This window comes from Carcharodon carcharias, chromosome 4 (genome assembly GCF_017639515.1).
Source record: "Carcharodon carcharias isolate sCarCar2 chromosome 4, sCarCar2.pri, whole genome shotgun sequence".
NCBI lineage: Eukaryota > Metazoa > Chordata > Chondrichthyes > Lamniformes > Lamnidae > Carcharodon > Carcharodon carcharias.
Window position 1 is genome coordinate 25,732,442 of NC_054470.1, and position 23,076 is coordinate 25,755,517.

Here is a 23,076-nt window from a genome sequence, read left to right on the forward strand (position 1 = left end):
GAACAACGGGCTAAGCAAGCCAGTTCACACTGCTACTATGGTGACATGAGTTGTATTTTCCATAAATAGGATGCTGCCATCAGTCCAAAGAGACTTTCTGCCCACCACACAATTGAGCAACGCTGTGAATGAATTTAAGTGCCAACATAAGGCTTGGTATGTCCAAACAATTGGCTGATCAAATCAAACATGTTGTTCTGGCTGTTTGTAGTAGGCAGAGTACAGACTATACTCAACCAGCCTGCACTTGCAAAACCCAAAACATAAGGCCTCCTATTGGACATGAGTCCACAATTGGGCTGCACTTGCTGAACAATCCCAAGTGTGCTAAAGTGACACAAACTACTAATTTAATATGATCAGTCAAGCTCATAATGTGGCTCATTTACACTTATTAAAAGTGGCATACATTCATATGCAAGGGTCTGTTCTCTGCAAAGAAAAGTAGTATGTTCAAGCTTTGCACATTTTTCAATCTTGACATTCAATGGCATTACCATCGCTGAATCCCCCACTATCAACATCCTGGAGGTTACCATTGACCAGAAACTGAACTGGACTAGCCATATAAATACTGTGGCTATAAGAGCAGGTCAGAGGCTAGGAATAGTGTGATGTGTAACCCACCTTCTGGCTCCCCAAAGCTGGTCCACTATCTACAAGGCAAAAGTCAGGAGGGTGATGGAATACTCTCCACTTGTCTGGATGAGTGCAGCTCCAACAACACTCAAGAAGCTCAACACCATCCAGGACAAAGCAGCCCACTTGATTGGCACCCCATCCACCACCGATGCACAGTGGCAGTGTGTACCATCCACAAGGTGCACTGCAGGAACTCACCAAGGCTCCTTAGACAGCAACTTCCAACCCACGATTGCTACCATCTAGAAGGACAAGGGCAGCAGACAGATGGAAAACCACCACCTGGAAGTTCCCCTCCAAGTCACACACCACCTGACATGGAAATATATCACCGTGCCTTCACTGTTGATGGGTCAAAATCCCGGAACTCCCTCACAGCACTGTGGGTGGACACCACGTGGGCTGCAGTGGTTCAAGACGACAGCTCACCGCCACCTTCTCAAAGGCAATTAGGGAAGGGCAATAATTGCGGGCTTAGCCAGCGACTCCCACATTCCATGAATGAATATAATAAAAAAAAATCAAAGTTGATTTGCTAACTATCACCCATAATATAATTTTCTCTTATGGTATAAATTTTGTGGTCATTTGAAATTTGGCCTTCTTGCGTTTGTCCTGAAAAATGGAAGATGTAAAGCTTTGGCAACACGTCTCTTTTATCAACAACATTCAAGTTCTGTACTACTAAGTGACTGCATATAAAATAAACACAAGGAACAGTAACTTTTTATTTGATTATCTAATTTTATATTATGCACATTTGCTATCGAAATCTTGACACTGGGAAGGGCCCAATTTTTATAGCAATAGTTCCTTAAGTACTTATATTAGAATGAACATGTGGAGCACTAAAAGTTCAAAGTATCCATTTTATTGAACATACAATCCATGACAAGGGACAAGTCTGTTTTGTGCTACTACATTGATACTGTTCAACTTTCTCCCATGAGAGTCTAATGGACAATTATTAATTTCACGTGCTGAAAAAATACTGGATAATAACATGATTTTTTTTTAAGTGAAGACAAAAATCAGTGGAATAAAATCTTATTCCAGGTACAGTATCATGAAAAGCAGTTTAGAAGAAAAATACAACCAGGAGACATCAAATGAAACCAGTACAAAATTATGGCCAAAAAATACTATATTTGTAACCAGCAAGATCATTTGGGGCATTAATATACAACATTAGTTTTTTCCAAAAACTATTTCCCTTCCCCAAACAATGACAATACATGCATTTAAGTAACAATTTAAAAACAGCAAATATGATTTTTAAATATTGCATGTTAAAATTTATCTAACAGGAATTAAATATACAAGTCCTACCAGAGCATTTAAAAGAATCTGGCACTACAAGAAATTGCCCATGGCGCACAATGTGTTCACTATACTGTGATTTAGATCTCTTCAATTCTGCATTATGAGCAGGACTGATCTGACAGCCATAATACCATTCACAATTTTCAATTAAAATATTTAAATTCTTAAGAGCTTTCATTATCTCTTCTGGAAGTGCCAACATGCTGAAATTCTAGAAAGACCAATTGACAGAGCAGTTTAAAAAATAAACGAAGGCAGATCTTTGGTAGGCCAAATTAACATACTGTGTATGTACACTCTGGTCAATTAGAAAAATGTAGATGTTGCAACAGTAGACCTAGCTGCTGATCATTCTTATACCTTTACATATAGCATGCCTAACTTCATTTATGTGCTTACAGTTGGTGACATGAACTCGTGAATGGTAACAGCTGCTTGATCTGGCTTTAATTCATATCAACAGTATAAATAATGTCTTTATTCTTTCATAGGAATTAATGACACTGCATTGGTCCCTCCAGTGCATACCAATACCCTAAAAGCTGACATCTAACTTTCAAATCTGACACCCAACACAACATAGATGTTTCAGCAAAGTCAAGAGACCATCTTTTGTCTCAGGCTTTAATCTTGAGGCACAAAGTTCTTGACTCCACCTCCATAAGGCAAAAAAAAACACAAATTTCAGATGTATTTATTGGTAATACATACATCCTGAATAATACAAACTGTGACCAATCCCATCAAAAACACTACAGTTACAAAAATTTGGCATATGGCATTCCCTAGAATACAATCCTTGTTTTTAAAACTCATTCTAATTTCAGAAGGATTGCTCCATGGCAAGTTGCTTTCTTTCACACATGATGGTGTGAAAAAGTACTGAAGCCAATTTCTTGTCTGCTTCATGGGCTGAGTCATTTGACTAAACTTTGTATAAGTAGGTTCTGGGAGAAAAAGGAGGGACTTAGGTTTTATCAAAAAGAATTCTTTGATCAGAAACCTATGTGGTGACATATTTTAATCAAAGTACCACACTGTGATAATTATCTTGACTTTCAAAATGACAATTTTTTTTTTTTTAAAGATCCCTAGCTGCGAAATAAACTGCCAAAAATTTACATTCGCTTCTCGTAAAAAAAGTAAATAACATTATTCAAAATGCGAATTAGCTATAAGACTTACAATACAATTACATAGATACATATTATCAATACAGCACATTCAATCTGCCAAAATTATCACAAAGCCAGTATGGATGTGTGCGCTTGTGTGTGCACATATATATATAATATATATACACGTATTCACACACAATCATTACAGCATTAATAATTACACTATGCCTACAGCCAGGTTTTACAAATTATAGGAGTTTTGTTTATGACAGCACAAATGCATGTTTGGTGGAGGTGCAGGAATTAAGGGAGACAATCACTGACCATTAACTTTGGTACTCCATAGAAACAAAAGCTACTCTTTTGACGCAGAAAACCATGCACAAAGACATGCCACCTTTGACAATGGACAGTACAGATAATTTTAAATTAGCTAACTGACCTATCTATAATCTGTGTTACCAGCTCAAAGAGCAAAAAAAACCCCTGAAAACTAGCTCAAAAGGAACACGGTGGCATCCATTCAAATTTTTGCTCTTTAAACAGTCACCAAAGCCCATGACTCAGATTTTGAAAAGCATGTCTCATTAGAATGAAGGTAATGATACAGGTTCATTTTCCAGGATGTAATGGCAAAGAAAACCATTCTGGTTTAAAATTAAGGATCCGGCAAGATTTTATCAAAACATGATTACAGTACCTTTTAACATATGTGTAAAAAAGTTAAGATACAAAATTGGTCATGGACACTGATCAGCCTATGTTAAAGAATAATACATAGCTAATGGCAAATATTACACAATGTGGAAGAGCACCAGTTTTTTTCCCCCCTCACTTATTTTGGCATGTGTCCAACAAAACTGCTTTTAGAAGAACCTAGGAGCCAATACTGCAATGTTATTTGCTTACCATTCATCTTCTGCTCAAGTGCAGTTACTGTGATATGAGCCACATGATTTCAGGCATATTGAGTAAAGCAATTTTTATATCTTAAAAATTCAAAAATAGTGAAACAAATGCCATGAACGGCAATATTAAAACTTTCCTCACTAAAAGCCCAAAAAGTAACATTTAAAAATTACACTGGTGCAAAGTAAGTATGTCAATGATGTCTCCAGCTACAGTTCTAAGAAAAAAGACCCAAGCAGAGATTTCAAAAATCAGCAAATGTAGTGTACATAACATTTTGTTTGGCATATTTCAGTAAAACAAGTCTAGTAATAGCAATAGAGTGGCACATAATAAATAGAAATTGAACCCCATATACTGTTTTACAAGTACACAACATTCTCAATATTGTACTCTTACCTACATCTATCCATGTTTTTGGGAATCCAAGTGTGGCAAGATTTACAGATGAGCAATCAGCTATTGCTTTATGAGCTCCCATCTTTATAGCTTAAGATGAAGACAGATTGTTTAGTATGAAACTTGATGTTTAAATTATACATATCAATAATTTAAAAATCACAGTACCAATACTTTTCATCTATCAGAAAAAAAGTACAATAATTATACCAGTGGCAGCTTGGTTTCTGCCAAAAACATCACCGTTTTTACTGTGTACCATAGAGCATCAAGAGGAGCAGATCACAAAAAGGGACTTTGTACCTCAAATATTCCTTTGGGGAGAAGAAAAGGAAGGGGTGTGCTTAGAGAAGCAAAAAAACCCGACCCTCCAAGTGCTGAAATCGGAATTTACAGTGAAAATTGAGAATTTTACATGAAGTCACAAAGTTTTGCCTAAAAAGTGGACTAGTGCTGCAAAGGTGTGTCAGCATCTTTTGCCCCATTTTTGTTAAATAAAATCATAATATTTACTAAAACTCCGTGGAAGCGCACAGAGTCCAGAATGGCAATAAATTAGCAATATGCAAATTATTTTCACAGATAATACAGTTGCTGTTATTTTTTTCCACCAAGTCAGTTAATAAACTAGACCAGGTTATATTCCTTCAGGTTTAATTGTAGGATAGTGTCCTTGACAGCAGCAAAGACAAACCGTATATTCTCTGTATCTGTGGCACATGTGAAATGAGAGTAGATAATTTTGTCACTATCAGGATTCAGGTCCACAAACATCTTCAAAATAAACTCTCTTGCTGCTTGTGCATCTCGCTGTGGTCCTGTTAATGAGATAATTTGAGAGGGCACATAGTTAGTTAATAAAATGTTCCTCAGTCTTAATGTCTTCATATAGAAGTGTTACAATGACTGTTCCAGACCCAACCCACTCGTTGTGAGAAAAAGTTTTTTCTCATGTCTCACTTGCTTCTTTTGCAAATCACTTTAAATCTGTGCCCTCTCATTCTTGATCCTTTTACGAGTGGGAACAGTTTTTCCCTATCTACTCTGTCCAGCCCCCTCATGATTTTGAACATCTCTATCAAATCTCCTCTCAGGCTCCTTCTCTCCAAGGAGAACAGTCCCAACCTCTCCATTCTAACCTCATAACTGAAGTTTCTCATCCCTGGAACCGTTCTTGTAAACCTCTTATGCACTCTCTCCAATGTGTTCACATCCTTCCTATAATGTGGCGCCCAGAACTGTACACAATACTCCAGCTGAGGTCTAATGAGTGTCTTATATAAATTCAGCATATAAATCCTTGCTCTTGTACTCTATGCCCCATTAATAAAACCTAGGATACTATATGCTTTATTAATTGGGCATATTGTGTACAGTTGTAGGCATGAAACTATAGGATATAAAAACAATGGGAACAGTGCAATACATAAGCACCAGGATGTTACCAAGTATGAGGAGTTACAATTGTGAAGGGAGTGTTGCGAAGTTGAGGCCTTTCTCATTCGAGCTGAGAAGGTAACTGATAGATCCATTCATAATTATGAAGGGTTAGTGATTAATTGTTTCCACTGATTGATGAGATTGCAAGAGGGAGTGAAGGAAAATTTAGGATAGTCACAAAAAGAATTAAAAGTGGGGGGAGATTAGATTCAAAAATATTCTTCACCCAGAGGCTGGATAAAATTTGGAACTCTCAGTTTCAAGTTATTGTTGAAGCAGAGTCTAGGGATTTTTTTTGAGGGGAAATAGAAAGTTTCTTCAAAAGAAGAAATATTAAAGGATATAGGAAATGAGTAGGCCAGTGGGATAAAACTATGTAAATCATGGGGAAAAACAATTGTTGATGTAATAATTATTCTAGAACTATTCTGGTTCCTAGAACACAGACTGCAGCAGTTCAAGAAGGCAGCTCAAAACCATCTTCTCAAGGGCAATTAGGAGAGGCAATGGCATAGCGCTGTTGTCGCTGGTAATCCAGAGACCCAGTGTGATGCTCTGGGGGCCTGGGTTCGAATCCCACCATGGCAGATGGTGGAATTTGAATTCAATAAATATCTGGAATTAAAAATCTAATGATGACCATGAAACCCATTGTCGATTGTTGTAAAAACCCATCTGGTTTACTAATGTCCTTTAGGGAAGGAAATCTGCTCTCCTTACCTGGTCTGGCTGACATTTAACTCCAGACCCAGAGCAGTATGGTTGACTCTTAAATGCCCTCTGAACAAGGGAAATTAGGAATAGGCAATAAATGCTACTAGAAACACCCACATCCCATGAACAAGTATAAAAAAAACAGGTTTTTCAAGTTCAGTTCTGGCAATTCCCAGCATGTTCATTTATTAAAAGAACAGCATGTTCATTTATTAAAGGAATCCCAAACACGATGACATGTTTACCATGTAAAAGAAAAAAGTTCTAATTGTAGAGGAAACTCATCAGAGTTCAGGCGCACAGTTGGGCAACATTGCCATTCTCGAGGAAATTTAAGAGCTTACGTTCCCTTTTTCTTTCCAAAAATTCCTTTTTTGTCAAAATCAACGAATCACTAACAAAATTATAGAAATATGCGTGAAATGCGATTTTGTTATAATGATAATAAGAACCCAATTGTGACACACCACAATTAATAGTTTAACGCTTAAAACTGAACAAACCAGTTAATCAGCAGAAACATTTGAAACCTCATTAATATATCTGTTTGCAATAATTGTAAAAAATTATTCAACACCAGTGAGAAAGCTACATTTTACTGACCAAGTCCTGGAAATTCTGGTGAACTCTTCTAATGCTTTGCTACAGAGACATTATTGGTGCCAGAGATTGGCCCCAAAACATGCAAGCTGGAGACAAGTATGGGAACATGTGACAGAGTGGGTGAATTCTGTGTCAACCACTGAAGGAACACGGACATAAGTGATTTTGAAGTAAAATAGAGCACGTAGAAAGAAAAAAACATAAAAATCTGATGTACAGCTGAAGTAAAGTAACTAGCAACCTTCAAAACAAGAACAAAAACAAGTCCCTTTGTACCTTTCATTTTGCCAACTAATTTCGTAAAAAAAAGTTGAACTATAAAAATCTATTAAGATTATCAGGTTGGTTATAAGAGAGGTAAGATGTTTCCTGCTGGTATACTAATACCTCATATGACCAGAAAGGAAGGCATGTTGACAGATGCATATTTGGTAACAAAGAAATATATAAACATCAGTATGTTACAATACATACTGCTGTCTGAGCATAGATACACCAAATTTCAATAAGCTGAAAGTAGTCGAACATCCAAATTTTTAAAAAATGAAAACAAAGGATAGACTGCCACAAGAAATTCAACCCTAGATTACTGCATACTTTAACATGAGATTTGACTTAGTGTACAAGATGGATTATATTTGAAGACTATTAAGGAATTATATGGTTTCATATAACAGAAGAGACGTGAAACAAAGTTCATTCAAGCATCAGAATCTGTTTAAGAGCTGGAGAAGTGATTTACAGGTCTCTGATGAACAAGAACAGAGACAAATGTGAGATGTACAAGCAGCTTCCAGTAAACCAGCAGAAGGAACCAATTATTAACCACCAAATGCCAAAAAGGCCCTAAGATAGAAAAGGGTGTGATCTATTTTAAGAAATGAATAGCAAAGACAAAAACTCACTTAGCACATGATGGCATTGCAAATGAGTTTATAACAGTCTATGGACCAGGGTCTATACCCAAATGAAATAGCAAGGTAAGGGACACTGAAGGTATTCCTGGAAAAAGCAGGATTTGGCTACTGAGAAGGCTAGCTCGATTCAGAAAATTTCCTGACTTGCCAGGCCCACCTTGGTAAAAAAAGTACCCCAACAGGTGCAATTTTATTTCTGGAGGCAGATGGGATGGAATTGGGGCCACCAACTCCAGAAACAGAACGCAGGCGGCCATGTGGGTGAGTGAGTGCCAAAGTGGGCTGGTTAGAAGGACCACCTCAGTTCTCTGGGACCAAGTTATTAGGCCCTCTAGCCCTCACCTACCCCCATGCCAATTCATAACCATCCACCCACCCCCAAGACTCCTCATATCCCCATGCCAACTCATGCCCTACATGCCAACTCTATAGCCACTCATTCGGTATCCAATGGGCAGACCACAAGAGCCATGTGGAGATGGACAAAGAAACTTCTAACAATCTAATACTGCTCTCACACCTACACATTTGAAAGTGCAAAAGGCTAGCATTCACAAAAGGTATTCAAAGCCATTAAATCTCAAGTGGTTAATCTCTTATAAAACATCTATTTCACTAACCACATCAAAGACAGCCATTCATATAATAGTCTCTTTACACTATCAATTAAACTGTGAACTCAGAACACCCTGCTGAGATAATTGTAGATTTTGAACCTCAGCCAAGCTTTCATAATGACATAATGATGGCCCGGGGGAAACATCAACAAAGAGCTCTGCTGAAACTGCACAACCAAATGATACTTTTCTTTTAACCAACACCTCTCAAGTAGTCTAGCAGAGGGTTTTTAAAACTTTGTGACAGCTGCAGCCTGTGCTTTTTTTAAAGTTTAAAGAGCAGGCAATTTAAAAAAGTTTCAGAGCATAATAGTTACACAGAAATTATCCATACTTCAAGAGTGTTTATGTCTACTACTCCATCAATTTATAACTCCCATACTGTGGGTTAAAGGCCTTGCATCAGCCTGTCCAAATCATGTCCTGCCCCCTTTCCCCTGCAGTAAAGGTTTTGGCCACAAATTGGGGTAGGACTTGCAAATCTGGGTCCCACTTGCCATTTTTAAGGTCCATGGAGTCTTCCCAACTCCATGAAAATCCAGCCTAAGTTCAGCACAAACCCTTGTTCCACTTGTATTGACAATACATCAACTGAAATACTGGATAGTTTAACACATGATGACAATTTGCCAATTAATTGACCCCTCATTACAGCAACATTATAGAACTTGGTGAATGATATAAAATAGAACTATGGGCTGGATTTTCAATCCAGGTCCAGGGACCCCGATGTGCAGGTCATTTCTGGGTTCTGACCCCATTGTCATGATGCAAAGGGCTGATTGACCCAGCAGATAAGGTCAGCACCCATTAGTGGCATCAGAAGTGACCTGGAGATGCGACCCAATAACTGAGGCCCTTTGGAAAGGCAAGGAGCAGTCATGACTGGACCTGCTGTTCACTGATGAAATTAAGCAGCAGGGTGCTCAGAGGGCTAGCGCTGGCATGGGCAGGCATCCACGGACAGCACCAAAGTTCTCCGATGCCTCCCTTGAGGCTTTACTGAATACAATGGCAGCCAGGAGAGAGATCTTGCAGCTGATGTCTGGAAGAAGGAACTTACCTGGAGACGTAAAGAAGGCCAGGATGGAGGAGGCAACGGAGGTCAGCAGCCTTGGAGTGCCAGATGGATGGATGCAGTGTACAAAAATATTTAATGTAAGATCTGGGAAGATGAGTGGCAAGTGACATCCAGATGTCAGGTCTCTGAATACAGCAGCAAGCGGATGAGCTGAGCTGATTGAGTGCTTCCCGATTGAAAACTTAGAACTGCTCCCCTGAGGCCGGTTAATAGGCTCATCAGTGAGTTCAACAAGCAGTTAATTGGAGGCATGAACAAAAATAGCTGGAAAAACTCAGTAGGTCTGACAGCATTTCGGAGAGGAAGACAGTTAACGTTTCGAGTCTGTATGACTCTTCATCAGAACTAAAGAAAAATAGAAATGAGGTGAAATATAAGCTGTTTGAGGGAGGTGGGACAGGTAGAGCTGGATAGAGGGCCAGTGATAGGTGGAGGCAAAGAAGAGATTGCCAAAGATGTCATTGACAAAAGAAAATGGGGTGTTGATGGTGGTGATATTAGCTAAAGGATATGCTAATGTGACATTAAGGGTAGAAATCAAGAGAAGCAAGTGACAGATGGCCCTAGTGGGGGTGGGATAGGGGGAAGGGATCGAAATAAGCTAAAAGGTGAAGATAAAACAATGGATGGAAATAAATTTAAAAATATTAGAAATAAGTGGGAAAAGAAAAATATATTTAAAAAGTATATAAATTATTAGAAAAAGGGGGGGATCAGAAAGAGGGTGGGGATGGAGGGGAGAGTTCATGATCTAAAGTTGTTGAACTCAATATTCAGTCCAGAAGGCTGTAAAGTGCCTAGTCGGAAGATGAGGTGCTGTTCCTCCAGTTTACATTGAGCTTCACTGGAACAATGCAGCAGGCCAAGGATGGACATGTGGGCATGACAGCAGGGTGGAGTGTTGAAATGGCAAGCGACAGGGAGGTCTGGGTCATGCTTGTGGACAGACCGAAGGTGTTCCGCAAGCGGTCACCCAGTCTGTGTTTGGTCTCTCCAATGTAGAGGACACCGCATTGGGAGCAACGAATGCAGCAGAATAAATTGAGAGAAGTGCAAGTGAAGTGCTGCTTCACTTGAAAGGAGTGTTTGGGCCCTTGGACAGTGAGGAGGGGGGAAGAAAAGGGGCAGGTGTTGCACCTGTTGCGGTTGCATGGGAGGGGGTTGAGGTGTAGGGGGTGATGGAGGAGTGGATCAGGGTGTCCCGGAGGGAATGGTCCCTATGGAATGCTGACAGGGGTGTGAAGGGAAGATGTGTTTGGTGGTTGCATCATGTTGGAGTTAGCGGAAATGGCAGAGGATAATGCAGAGGCTGGTGGGGTGATAAGTGAGGACAAGGGGGAGCCTATCATGGTTCAGGGAGGGAGAGGAAGGTGTGAGGGTGGATGCATGGGAGATGGGCTGGACACGGTTGAGGGCCCTGTCAACCACCGTGGGTGGAAAACCTTGGTTAAGGAAGACAGGGCAGAGAAACTGTTTTGGAAAGTGGTTAATTGGAGGTGGGCTCTCCCCCAAAGTCCCTTTGAAAATCGTGTTACATTCCGGAGATATCAGGATCCAGTGACTCCTTCCGGGAATGCAATTTTCAATGTGTGCCTTCACCTATACTTGCCTTCATGGGCAATTGAAAATTCAGCCCCATGTCTCAGGAAAGTCTAAATCCGCCTGGTTTTACAAAAATAGAACTCAGCCAATTGGGAAAGTCAAATAGATACAGTTAACAAAATTAAGACTCGGATAAGGAGGATCAGTGTCAACTTGGATAAAAAAAAAAATCGGCATAAGGACCGAAAACAGCAAATCATGATAAACATAAAAGTAAGATACTGCAAAATACTTGAGAACTGGAATAAAAACAGAAAACACTTAGCAGGTCAGGCAGCACCTGCAGGGGGAAACAGAATTAACATTTCAGGTTGATGATTCTTCATTGTGTTAAATAGGCGTTTTTCAGACTGGAGGATGAGAGACAGTGGTGTTCCCAAAGTTCAGTGCTAGGACCGCTGCTTTTATTGATATATAACGACTTGGATATTGGAATGCAGGGTAATTGTTCAAAATTTGCAGATAATGCTGCACCTGCAGGCATGGGAAACAGTGAGGAAGATCCAAATCGACTGCAACAAGACAGATAGGCTTGCAGAATAGACAGACAAGTAACTGATGGAATTTCATACAGAGAAATGAGGTGATGTATTTTGGCAAAAGAGATAGGGTAAGGCAACATAGATTTAATGGAACAGTTCTAAAGAATGTGCAGGGACAGAAGGACTTGGGGTTCATGTGCATAGATCCTTGAAGGTGGCAGACATATCAAAGGAAGTAGTTAGTAAAGCATATGTGGCCTTGGCCTCATAAATAGAGCTATTGAGTACAAAAGCATCCAGTTCTAATCACCACACTTCAGGAAGGTCCTTGAGGGAAGGGTTGTGGGGAGCGGGGGGGTGGGGATGAGAGATTTGAGCTACATGGTTAGGGTTATTCTACTTAGAGCAAGGAGATTGAGGAGAGATTTGATACAGGTGTAGAAGATTATGTTGGGCTTAAATAAGATAGACAAAGCTGTTCCCTTTGCCTAATAGTACAAAGATGAATGGACAAGAACCTAAGGTTTTGGACAAGGGGCAGAAGCAGAGAAGTGAGGAAAAACTTTTTTTTTAAATGCAGAATTTAAAAAAAATGCAACAGGTGGTAATGACTTGGGATTCACTGCCTTCGAGGGTGCTGGAAGTGGAGACAATGTTTTTAAAATTTTTTCATGGGATGTGGGCTTCGCTGGCTAGACCAGCATTCATTGTCCATCCCTAATTACCCTCAATAAGGTGAAGGTGAGCTGTCTTCTTGAACCGCTGCAGTCCATGTGGTGTAGGCACACCCACAGCACTGTTAGGGAGTTCCAAGATTTTGATCTAGCGACAGTGAAGGAACAATATAATTCCAAATCAGGATGGTGAGTGGCTTGGAGGAAAATTTGCAGGTGGTGGCATTCCCATGCATCTGCTGCCTTTGTCCTTCTATATGTTAGGGGTTGTGGGTTTCGAAGGTGCTGTCAAAGAAGCCTTGGTGAGTTGATGAAGTGCATCTTGTAGATGGTATATACTGCTGCCACTATGCATTGGTGGAGGAGCAATAATGGATGTGGTGCCAATCAAATCAGCTGCTTTGTCCTGGATGGTGTCGAGCTTCTTGAGTGTTGTTGGAGCTGCGCTCATCCAGGCAAGTGGAGGGTATATCATCACACTTCTGACTTGCGTTTTGTTGGACAAACTTCGGCGAGTCAGGTGGTGTGTTACTCACCACAGAATTCCCAACCTCTGACTTGCTCTTGTGGCTACAATATTTTTATGGCTGGTAGAGTTCAGCTTTTGGTCAATGATAACCACCAGGATGTTAATGATGGGGAATTCAGAATTGATAATGCCAAAATCATGCCTGACAAATTTATTAGAATTCTTTGAGGTGGTAACAAGCAGGATAGATAAATGGGAACCAGATGATGTAATATATTTGGATTTCCAAAAGGCATTCGATAAGGCTCCTTAATAAGGTAAGAGCCCATGGTGTTGGGAGTAATATATTAGCATGGATAGAGGACTGGTTAACTATTGTCAATAGAGTGCTTGGAAATGGGGTGCATTTTCAGGATGGCAACCTGTAACTAATGGAGTGCCACAGGGATCAGTGCTGGGACCACAATTATTTACAATATATATATATTAATGACTGGGATGAGGAAAATGAATGTACTATTGCCAAGTTTGCAGGTGACACAAAAATAGGTGGGAAGGCAAGCAGTGAGGATGACACAGAGTCTACAGAGGGACATAGACAGGTTAAGTGAGTGGGCAAAAATGTGACGGATGGAATATAATGTGGTAAAGTGTGAGGTTATGCACTTTGGCAGGAAGAAGAGGAGCTGAATATTATTTAAACGGAGAAAGACTGAAGAAAGCTGTAGCACAGAGGGGTTTGGGGGTCCTCATGCATGAATCCCGAAAAGCTAACATACAAGTTCAACAGGTAATAGGTAAGGCAAATGCAATGTTGGCCTGTATTTCAAATGGAGTATAAAAATAAGGAAGTCTTGCTAAAACTATACAAGGCACTAGTTAGACCACACCTAGAATACAGTGAACAGTTTTGGTCCCCTTATCTAAGGATAGATATACTGACATTGGAGGCAGTCCAGAGAAGGTTCACTAGGTTGACCCCGGGGATGGAGGGATTTTCTTACGAGGAGAGGTTGAGTAGGTTGGGCCTGTACTCATTGGAATTTAGAAGAATGAGAGGCAACCTTATTGAGAGATACAAGATTCTAAGGGGGCTTGACAGGGTAGATGCTGAGGTTGTTTCCCCTTGTGGGGGAGTCTAGGACCAGAGGGCATAATCTCAGAGTAAAGGGGCACCCATTTAAAACAAAGAGGAGGAATTTCAACTCTCAGAGGGTAGTCAATCTGTGGGATTCTTTACTGCAGAGGGCTGTTGAGGCAGGGTTAAGTATATTCAAAGCTAAGATAGGCAGATTTTTAATCAGTAAGGGAATCAAGGGTTATGGGGAAAAGGCAGGAAAGTGGAGTTGAGGATTATCAGATCAGCCATGATCTCATTGAATGGCAGAGCAGACTCAATGGGCCAAATGGCCTACGTCTGCTCTTACGTCTTATGGTATTATTGAATGTCAAGGTGAGATGGTTAGATTCTCTCTTGCTGGAAATGGTCATTGCCTGATATTTGTGTGGTATGAATGCTATCTGCCAAAGCCCAAACCTGAATGCTGTCCAAGTCTTGCTGCACATGGACATGGACTGCTTCAGCATCTGAGGAGTCACAAATGGTGATAAACATTGTGCAATCATCAGCGAACATACCCACTTTTGATCTTATAATGGAAGGAAGGTCATTGGTGAAGCAGCTGAAGATGGTTGGGCCTAGGATACTACCCTGAGGAACTCCTGCAGTGATGTCCCGGGACTAAGATGATTCACCTTCAACAACCACAACTATATTTCTTTTTGCTAGTTATGACTTCAACCAGTGGAGAGTTTTCCCCCAGATTTCCATTAACTTCAATTTTGCTAGGAATCTCCTTGATGCCAGCCGCTCAATGCTGCCTTGATGTGAAGAGCAGTCACTTTCGCCTCACCTCTGGAGTTCAGCTCTTTTGATTTCAAAAGGAAATTGAATTGAAACTTGAAAGAAATGAACCTGCAGGGCTATGGGGAAAGAGAGGGGGAATTGGACTGATTGGATTGCTCTACAGAGAATTGGCATGGACTTATGAGCCAAATGGCCTCTTTCTAAGCTGCACTGAGTCTACGAGATGTAAGTGCAAATGCAAATCAGTTCCTACAATGTAGTGATTGAAGATGGAAAGGTCTTCAACAAAATCAGTGGTGTATGAAGACATCTAATAATCCAGTTATACGCACTAATATAAGTTGATATATCCAGTCACCACAAACCACCATCATGAACAACAGAAGTCTGTGACAGTGAACCAGTGAGCCACCACAAAAAACAACCTACACACTGTAAATAACAAATTGATTACCCTAAAGGAGTGGTGCAGCAAGGTACTTCTGGAACCTTTTATAGTGGTTTTTAGATTTTACAGTTGTTGATTTAGTGCTTAGTTGCAGAACTATTTCCGTTTAAGGGGAATTTTTTGGTATCAGTATAATTTTATCTCAAAAGGAAGCTCCCTGACATTAAAATGGCAGAGTATTAAAAAGCACCATTATGAAATGTTTCTAATTTGTTATTGACTCATTTTAATAGCACGCACTACATGGTTCATGCTGAACAACTCTTACATAAATGGTGAAATCTGATCATAACTGAACTCCCTGCAACCGTATTAACTCCAGCTTTTGGAGATATTGTATGAGGAAAGAATGTTAGCCAAGTTCTTGTCTCTGATCTTCTCTGAATCATGCAACAAAATCTTTAATATCCAACTGAACAGACTGACATCTCACCGACAAGGCAACATTTCTGACATTGCAGCACTCCTTCAGAACTGCACTGATGTTAGTCAAGATTCCTATTTTCTTTTCATTAATTGAAAAGAGCTGAAACTTTGAGTTTGTTTCAGTTGGTACTGTTCTTCAATTTTGTATATTTGTGCAACTGTGTCACTTTTTCAGTGCGTTACTGCCACCTGCAGGGTAAGGTTAACTTGTGCTGGTTTGCTTTCCATTTTCACAGCAACATACCTAGGGTCCCCAGCCAAGCAAGATTTCTACAAATTTTTCTGCACGCATTGCACGAAAATTATCAAAAGGTATATTTTTTGCAGATCTTATATCTTTTTATTGCTATGTTATTCCTAATAAATTCATGTTTTAATTTAAACAATGATTAACCTTTCTACATTTCGAGCAGGTCTTTTCCTGGTAGTGAATATTTATTAACTTACTTAGCGCAGTTGCAAATTTGTCATTCATTTGGATTCAAATATCTTTGCATCTATATTACTTTACTGAAAAGATCTGATAGATAAATGTAATTGTGAAGATGATCTTTGTTTCCCTTATTACAAGGCATATAATTTACCAATGTGATTGACCTCAACGACTTGATTACAAAAGCATTCATGACAAGGCCAGTGGTAAAAATTCAATAGAGTCCTTTTCAATAAAACACTTGGGAGAGCTTCCAACGATGCAAATTTAAAGAGAAAACAACTGAAAACTTAAACGGTTTGCACATATTTTTGTCCAACTATGTAATTAATCTGGTGATAAGTAGAGTATTTAGGTGTTACATGTGGGCCAACAACATTGCATGAACATTGAATGTGAAAACTGGACAGGCAGCACAGAGGTACAGTTATTGGAGGCATTACTGGAGATAAGAAATAGCAAAGGTGGGAGTAGTTTATAGGCCTCCTAACGGTAGCTAGACGGTAGGACAGAGTATATAGGAAGACATAGGGCAGAATATTGCTGTTGGCAAGCAGGGGGCAGGGCCCACTCGCCGATATGTAAAATGATGTGGGATGGCGATGGGCAGAACCCCCAACGTTATCTCGCCCCATTTAAATTTTCAGGAAGATGGGGGCATCAGCCAAATCAGCTGCGGGCCCGTTGACCTGTCAATGGCCAATTGAGGCCATCGACAGGATCATTCAAACAATTAAAAGGACCTGCCCGTCCAACCTTAAGGCTGGCGAGCAGGCCAGGAGCCCCGGTGGCAATAGAAAAAATGTGAAACCTCACCCAGCGGCGGGATGAGGTTTCATGCAGGGTTTTAAAAAGTTTGATAAAGTTATAGTGTAAATTATGAACATGTCCCATCTCATGACATTGTCACATGAGGGGGACATGTCAGGGAATTTTTTTTTTTTCTATTTTTAATCTTTTTCAAAGTGAAAGCGATCTCCCTGAGGCTGCACTTTGCCTCAGGGAGATGTGCTCTCTTTCGTGCGCATGCGCAAAAGAGCACATTCTCGCTTTTGGGGAATCCCCCCTGCACGCACAGGAAGTGCATAGCGCTTCCTGCCGGATGTCACGCAGGGCGGGCCTTAATTCCACCCCCCCCCCCCCCCCGCTTAAAATGGCAGTGCGGCCCGCTTCTCCCGAGGGGATCGGCTCCCTGCCCGCCGGAGATTGGGTAGGGCCCACCCGTCTGACAGGCAGAAAATTCTGGCCATAATGGGGGATGTAAGAAGGGTACTGCAATAACTTTTGGGTGATTTTAATCTTCATACAGATTGGATGAATCAGATTGGTAAAAGATAGCCTGGAAGATGAGTTCATACTGTGTATTCAGGATAATTACTCAGACCAGTATGTTCCAGTGCCAACAAGGGAGCAGGTTATTTTAACTACCACCCCCCATGCAACCTGGCCCATGGAATCCCTCCCACCTCCCGACTAGCACCCCCCACAGGACTCTCCCACCCCCGCAGGATATTCACCCTGCTCGCCCGACTACCACCCTCCCTCCCCCCCAACAGCACTCCCCGACTCCTCTCATTGCCCCCAGGGGACTTTCACCCCCTCCTGATGCCCAAAGGACTACAGCCCCACCAGAAACTCCCCAACCCATGGGATTCCCCACACCCCAACAAGACTCCCCTCCCTGCCAGGTGGAACACCCCGTTACAAACCCCTTCTCCCACCACCCCCCCCAACCCTCTTCGAAAACCACTGGCCAGGCCTGACTCTAACCCCACCCCACCAAAGGACAACCCGACCTAATGCCAGCACCCTCATCCACCCAATGCCCAATCTGACACAGCACCCACTCCCCCACCCTTGAAAAGGCCTGAACCAACACTGCCCCCCAACCCTACCCACAGTCCTTACATAATTACCTTCTCCCTGGCTTGTCAAGGACCTTTAAACCTGGCTAGACCTTTAAACTTTCCTGGTTTACGGCAGCTAGTGCCATAAAGGGGTCGTGGCTTCCTTACCTGCAACTCTACAACACTCAACGCTAGGTCCCACAGATGCGCTGCACTCCCTGGTCATATCCAGCCTGAGTCGGGCAAGATAGGATTGCCTGGATTTCAAGGTAAGTACTTTCAAGTGGAATGGCAATCCGACTCAATTACCACTACATCAGAAGTTACAGCCCAAGGTTAATTACCAAATAGTAAAGGTGCTTCTTGGCAACTGTGATTATAACATGATAGACTTTCACATTCATTTTGAGGGGTGAGAAATGTGGGTCTAAGACTAATGTATTAAACTTAAATAAAGACAATCACACAGGTACGAGGACAGGGTTGGCCAAAGGGTACTGGGAAAATAGGTTAAAAAGTAGGACAGTTGAGAAACAGTGGCAGACCTATAAGGAAATATTCCATAATTCTCAGCAAGGATATATTACATTGGGAAGAGCCAATGATAAGGACACACCATCTATGGCTAACAAAGGAAGTTAAAGATAGTATCAAATTGAAAGAAAAAGCATACAATTCTGCAAAGATTTGTGCTGGGTCAGAAGAATTAGGCAGCTATTAGAACTTAGCAAAGAATGACTAAAAAAAAAAGTTGGGAGAAATCAGAGGATGAGAGAAAGCGAGCTAAAATATTTTCAGGAAGATATAATAACTTTCATGTTATTGGAATTTATTGTAGAGTAATAGTGGGGTGCGTGTGTATGTGTGTGCATGCGATTAAATTAAATTAAAGGCAGCTGGTCTGAAGGCTTTGAAGTATCAGAAGATAAGCTAGATTTGAAATGTTAAGTAGGTAAACATAGGGGTAAAGGGAAAATTTGCATTTTTAAATAAACCCAGACTAGTTTGAATTCAAAAGAGGAAGTGAAATATTACACCTAGCCAGGAGAAATTAAGAAACAGTGTGTTTATTTTTCCCAAAGATTACTGGTAAAATTGGTACTACGATAGATTTTACAATTAGAGTTAAAAGTCCAAAGACAGTGAAACAATGGGAATTTGCATTCAAAGGTGAAAATATGTATAAAGGATTGAATGTTGTGTATAAGGGTAGGAATTCTAAGGTCTAACAAATGTGAAAAGTCTCCAGCATCTAAGCCTCAAGCTGCTGTCTACAAAGAACTGAAGTTCAGAAAACTCACCTTGAATTGGAACATTTAGGGTATCATGTTTCTTTGCCTGGGTCTTTTAAAATCTGTGTGTCTTACTATTGTCTTAACAAAAGTGGAACTGGGAGATTAACTAGGAGTTAGATTAACTAGGGGATTTAGAAGTTATCATGGTAGTAATTTGTATATCTATGTATGTGCTTCAAATCATCTCTTCTATTAATAAAGGTTTAATTTAGTTTTGTAAGAAACCTATAAGACTCGTTGGTTTTATTACTACTGAATTCAAGGCACGCATCTCGAAATTTATACAAATTGCAAAACAGTTGTGGCAGTTGTTTCAAGTTTCCCTTTGGGATTTGAGCAGCTCAGCATTTACTGAATGGTTCTGAGGGCTCTCTGCTTCTTCCTTGAACAGAGGCCTGAACAATCCCCATCCACCACTACTCTCCTCCGTCTGGGTGAACTTGTTCTCACACTGAAAAATTTCTCCTTAAACTGGTCTCACTTCCTCCAAATAAAAGGTGTGGCTATGGGAACCCGTATGGGCCCCAGTTATGCCTGCCTCTTTATGGGGTACGTGGAACATTCCTTGTTCCAGTCCTACTCAGGCCCCCTCCCACAACTCTTTCTCCGGTACATTGATGACTGCTTTGGTGCCACTTCATGCTCTTGTCTGGACCTGGAAAAATTTATTAATTTTGCTTTCAATTTCCACCGCTCCATCATTTTCACATGGTCCATCACTGACACTTCCCTTCCCTTCCTTGACCTCTCTGTCTCAATATTCATTACAGGCCTACCGGCTCCCACAGCTACCTCGACTATAGCTCCTCACACCCCGCTTCCTATAAGGGCTCCATCCCATTCTTTCAGTTCCTTCGTCTCCGTTGCATCTGTTCTGATGATGCCACTTTCCAAAACAGTTCCTCGGACATGTCCTCCTTCTTCCTTAACCGAGGTTTTCCACCCACGGTCGTTGACATGGCCCTCAACCGTGTCTGGCCCATTTCCCATGCATCCACTCACACACTTTCCTCTCCTTCCTAGAACCATAATAGGGTCTCCCTTGTCCTCACTTATCACCCCACCAGCCTCAGCATTCAAAGGATCATCCTCCACTATTTCCGCCAAGTCCAGCATGATGCCATCACCAAACTCATCTTCCCTTCACCCCCCCAGTGGTATTCCACAGGGATCGTTCCCTCCGGGATACCCTGGTCCACTCCTCCATCACCCCCTACACCTCAAGCCCCTCCCACAGCACTTTCCCATGCAACCGCAGAAGGTGTAACACCTACCCCTTTACCTCCCCTTTCCTCACTGTCCAAGGGCCCAAACACTCCTTTCAAATGAAGCAGCATTTCATTTGCACTTCCCTCAACTTAGTCTACTACATTCACTGCTTCCAATGCGGTTTCCTCTCCATGGGAGACACGAAACGCAGACTGGGTGACAGCTTTGCGGAACACCTTCGGTCTGTCCACAAGCATGACCCAGATCTCCCTGTCGCTTGCCATTTCAACACACCACCCTGCTCTCATGCCCATATATCCGTCCTTGGCCTGCTGCAATGTTCCAGTGAAGCTCAACACAAACTGGAGGAACAGCACCTCATCTTCCGACTAGGCACTCTACAGCCATCCGGACTTAACATTGAGTTCAACAACTTCAGATCATGAACTCACTCCTCCATCCCCACCCCCTTTCCGATCCCCCTTTTTTCCAATAATTTATAATTTTTAAAATATATTTTTCTTTTCCCACCTATTTTGAAATTCATTTCGATCTATCGTTTTATCGCCACCTTTTAGCCCATTTCGATCCCTTCCCCCCACCCCACCCCCACTAGGCCATCTGTCACTTGCTTGTCCTGCTTTTTACCCTTAATGTCACCGTTACCACATTCCTTAGATAATATCACCACCGTCAACACCCCTTTATCCTTTTGTCTATGACATCTTTGGCAATCTCTTCTTTATCTCCACCTATCACTGGCCCTCTATCCAGCCCTACCTGTCCCACCCCCCTGAACCAGCTTATATTTCACCACATTTCTATATTTCCTTAGTTCTGATGAAGAATCATATGGACTCGAAACGTTAACTGTATTCCTCTCCACAGATGCTGTCAGACCTGCTGAGTTTTTCCAGCTATTTTTGTTTTTGTTTCAGCATTTCTTATTGGTTGTGCCATAACAATATAAAAACAGATAGTAAGAGTTTCTACAAGTATTTAGAAAGTAAAAAGGGTAACTCAAGTGAGCATTGGTCTCTTAGAGGATGAGAATGGGGAATTAACAATGGGAAACAAGGAAATGGCAGAAGCACTGAACAGGTGTTTTGCGTCCATTTTCGCTGTAGAAGATACAGAAAACATACCAAGAACATAAAAATCATAGGAAAAAGGAGCTAGGCAACCTAGAGCAATCAAAATCACTAAGGAAAAGGTACTGGGAAAACTATTTGAACTAAAAGGTTGACAAGTCCCCTGGACCTGGTGGCTTTCATCCTAGGGTCTTAAAAGAAGTGGCTTCAGAGATAGTGGATGCATTAGTTGTGATCTTCCAAAATTCCACAGATTCTGGAAAGGTCCCAACAAATTGGCAAATTGCTAATGTAACACCTCTCTTCAAGAAAGCAGGGAGACAGAAAACAGGAAACTGCAGGCCAGTTAGCTTAATGTCAGTCATAGGGAAAATGCTAGAATCCATTAATAAAGGAAGTAATAGCAAGACATAGAGAAAATTAAAATACAATCAGGCAGGCCATATGGTTTTGTGAAAGGGGAATCATGTTTAACTGATTTATTGGAATTCCTTGAAGTAACAAGCAGGGTGGACAAAGATGTGGTGTACTTAGATTTCCAAAAGGAATTGCACAAGATGCCATCTCAAAGATTACTTCACAAAATAAGAGCTCGTGGTGTTTTTTTATTCTTTCACAGGGCGAGAGCCTCACTGGCTAGGCTAGCCTTTACTCCCCATCCCCAGTCACGCCTGAGAAGGTGGTGGTGAGCTACCTGCTTGAACAGCTGCAATGCCTGTGGTATAGGTACACCCACAGTACAGTTAGGCAGTTATTTTTGAGCAAGTGCTATTTGATAGCACTGTCGAAGACCCTTTTCATCACTTTTGCTGATGATTGAGAGTAGACTGATGGGTGGTAATTGGACAGGTTGCATTTGACATGCTTTTTGTTTACAGGATGTACTTGGGCAATTTGCCACATTACTGTGTAGATGCCAGTCATGTAGCTGTACTGCTTGGCTAGGGCGCAGCTAGTCCTGGAGCACAAATCTTCAGTATCTATTGCCAGAATATTGTCAGGTCCCAAAGACTTTGCAGTATCCTGTGCCTTCAGCCATTTCTTGATATCACAAGGAGTGAATCAAATTGGCCGAAGATTGGCATCTGTGATGCTGGGGACTTTAGGAAGAGGTCTACGGGAACTCCTGGACGGCACCGTGATCCATGGCAAACACGTCTGCAGTAAATGCCTGCAGCTTGAGGAGCTTCAGCTCAGAGTCACTGAGCTAGAGGCCAAATCTGGACACTGCAAAACATCAGGAAGGGGAATGTTACCTGGACACTTTGTTCCAGGAGGCAGTCACACTCCTTAGGATAGGGTCTTCTGTTTTGGTCAGTGGTCAGGGTCAGGAGGGTGTGGCTGCAAGTGAAGCAGGTAAGGGGACCAAGGCGGCAGGCATGGAACAGCCTTGGTCCTTGCAACTGTCCAACAGGTTTGAGATGCTTATATCTGTACAGACAAGAGTGGGGACTGCAGAGTGGATGAGCA

At 41.4% G+C, this 23,076-nt stretch overlaps 1 protein-coding gene across 2 annotated transcripts in view; it reads right to left on the reverse strand.

Annotated features, from left to right (window-relative positions):
* Positions 1-1,497: 1,497 nt before the first annotated feature.
* Positions 1,498-23,076, reverse strand: part of LOC121277019 (guanine nucleotide-binding protein G(q) subunit alpha-like) — a 259,132-nt gene continuing 237,553 nt past the window's right edge. For both annotated transcript variants that reach the window (XM_041185878.1, XM_041185879.1), the window contains one exon: positions 1,498-5,209. In XM_041185878.1, the coding sequence (XP_041041812.1) occupies positions 5,019-5,209 (191 nt within the window). In that variant the 3' untranslated portion in view covers positions 1,498-5,018. The remainder of the gene's footprint in view (positions 5,210-23,076) is intronic.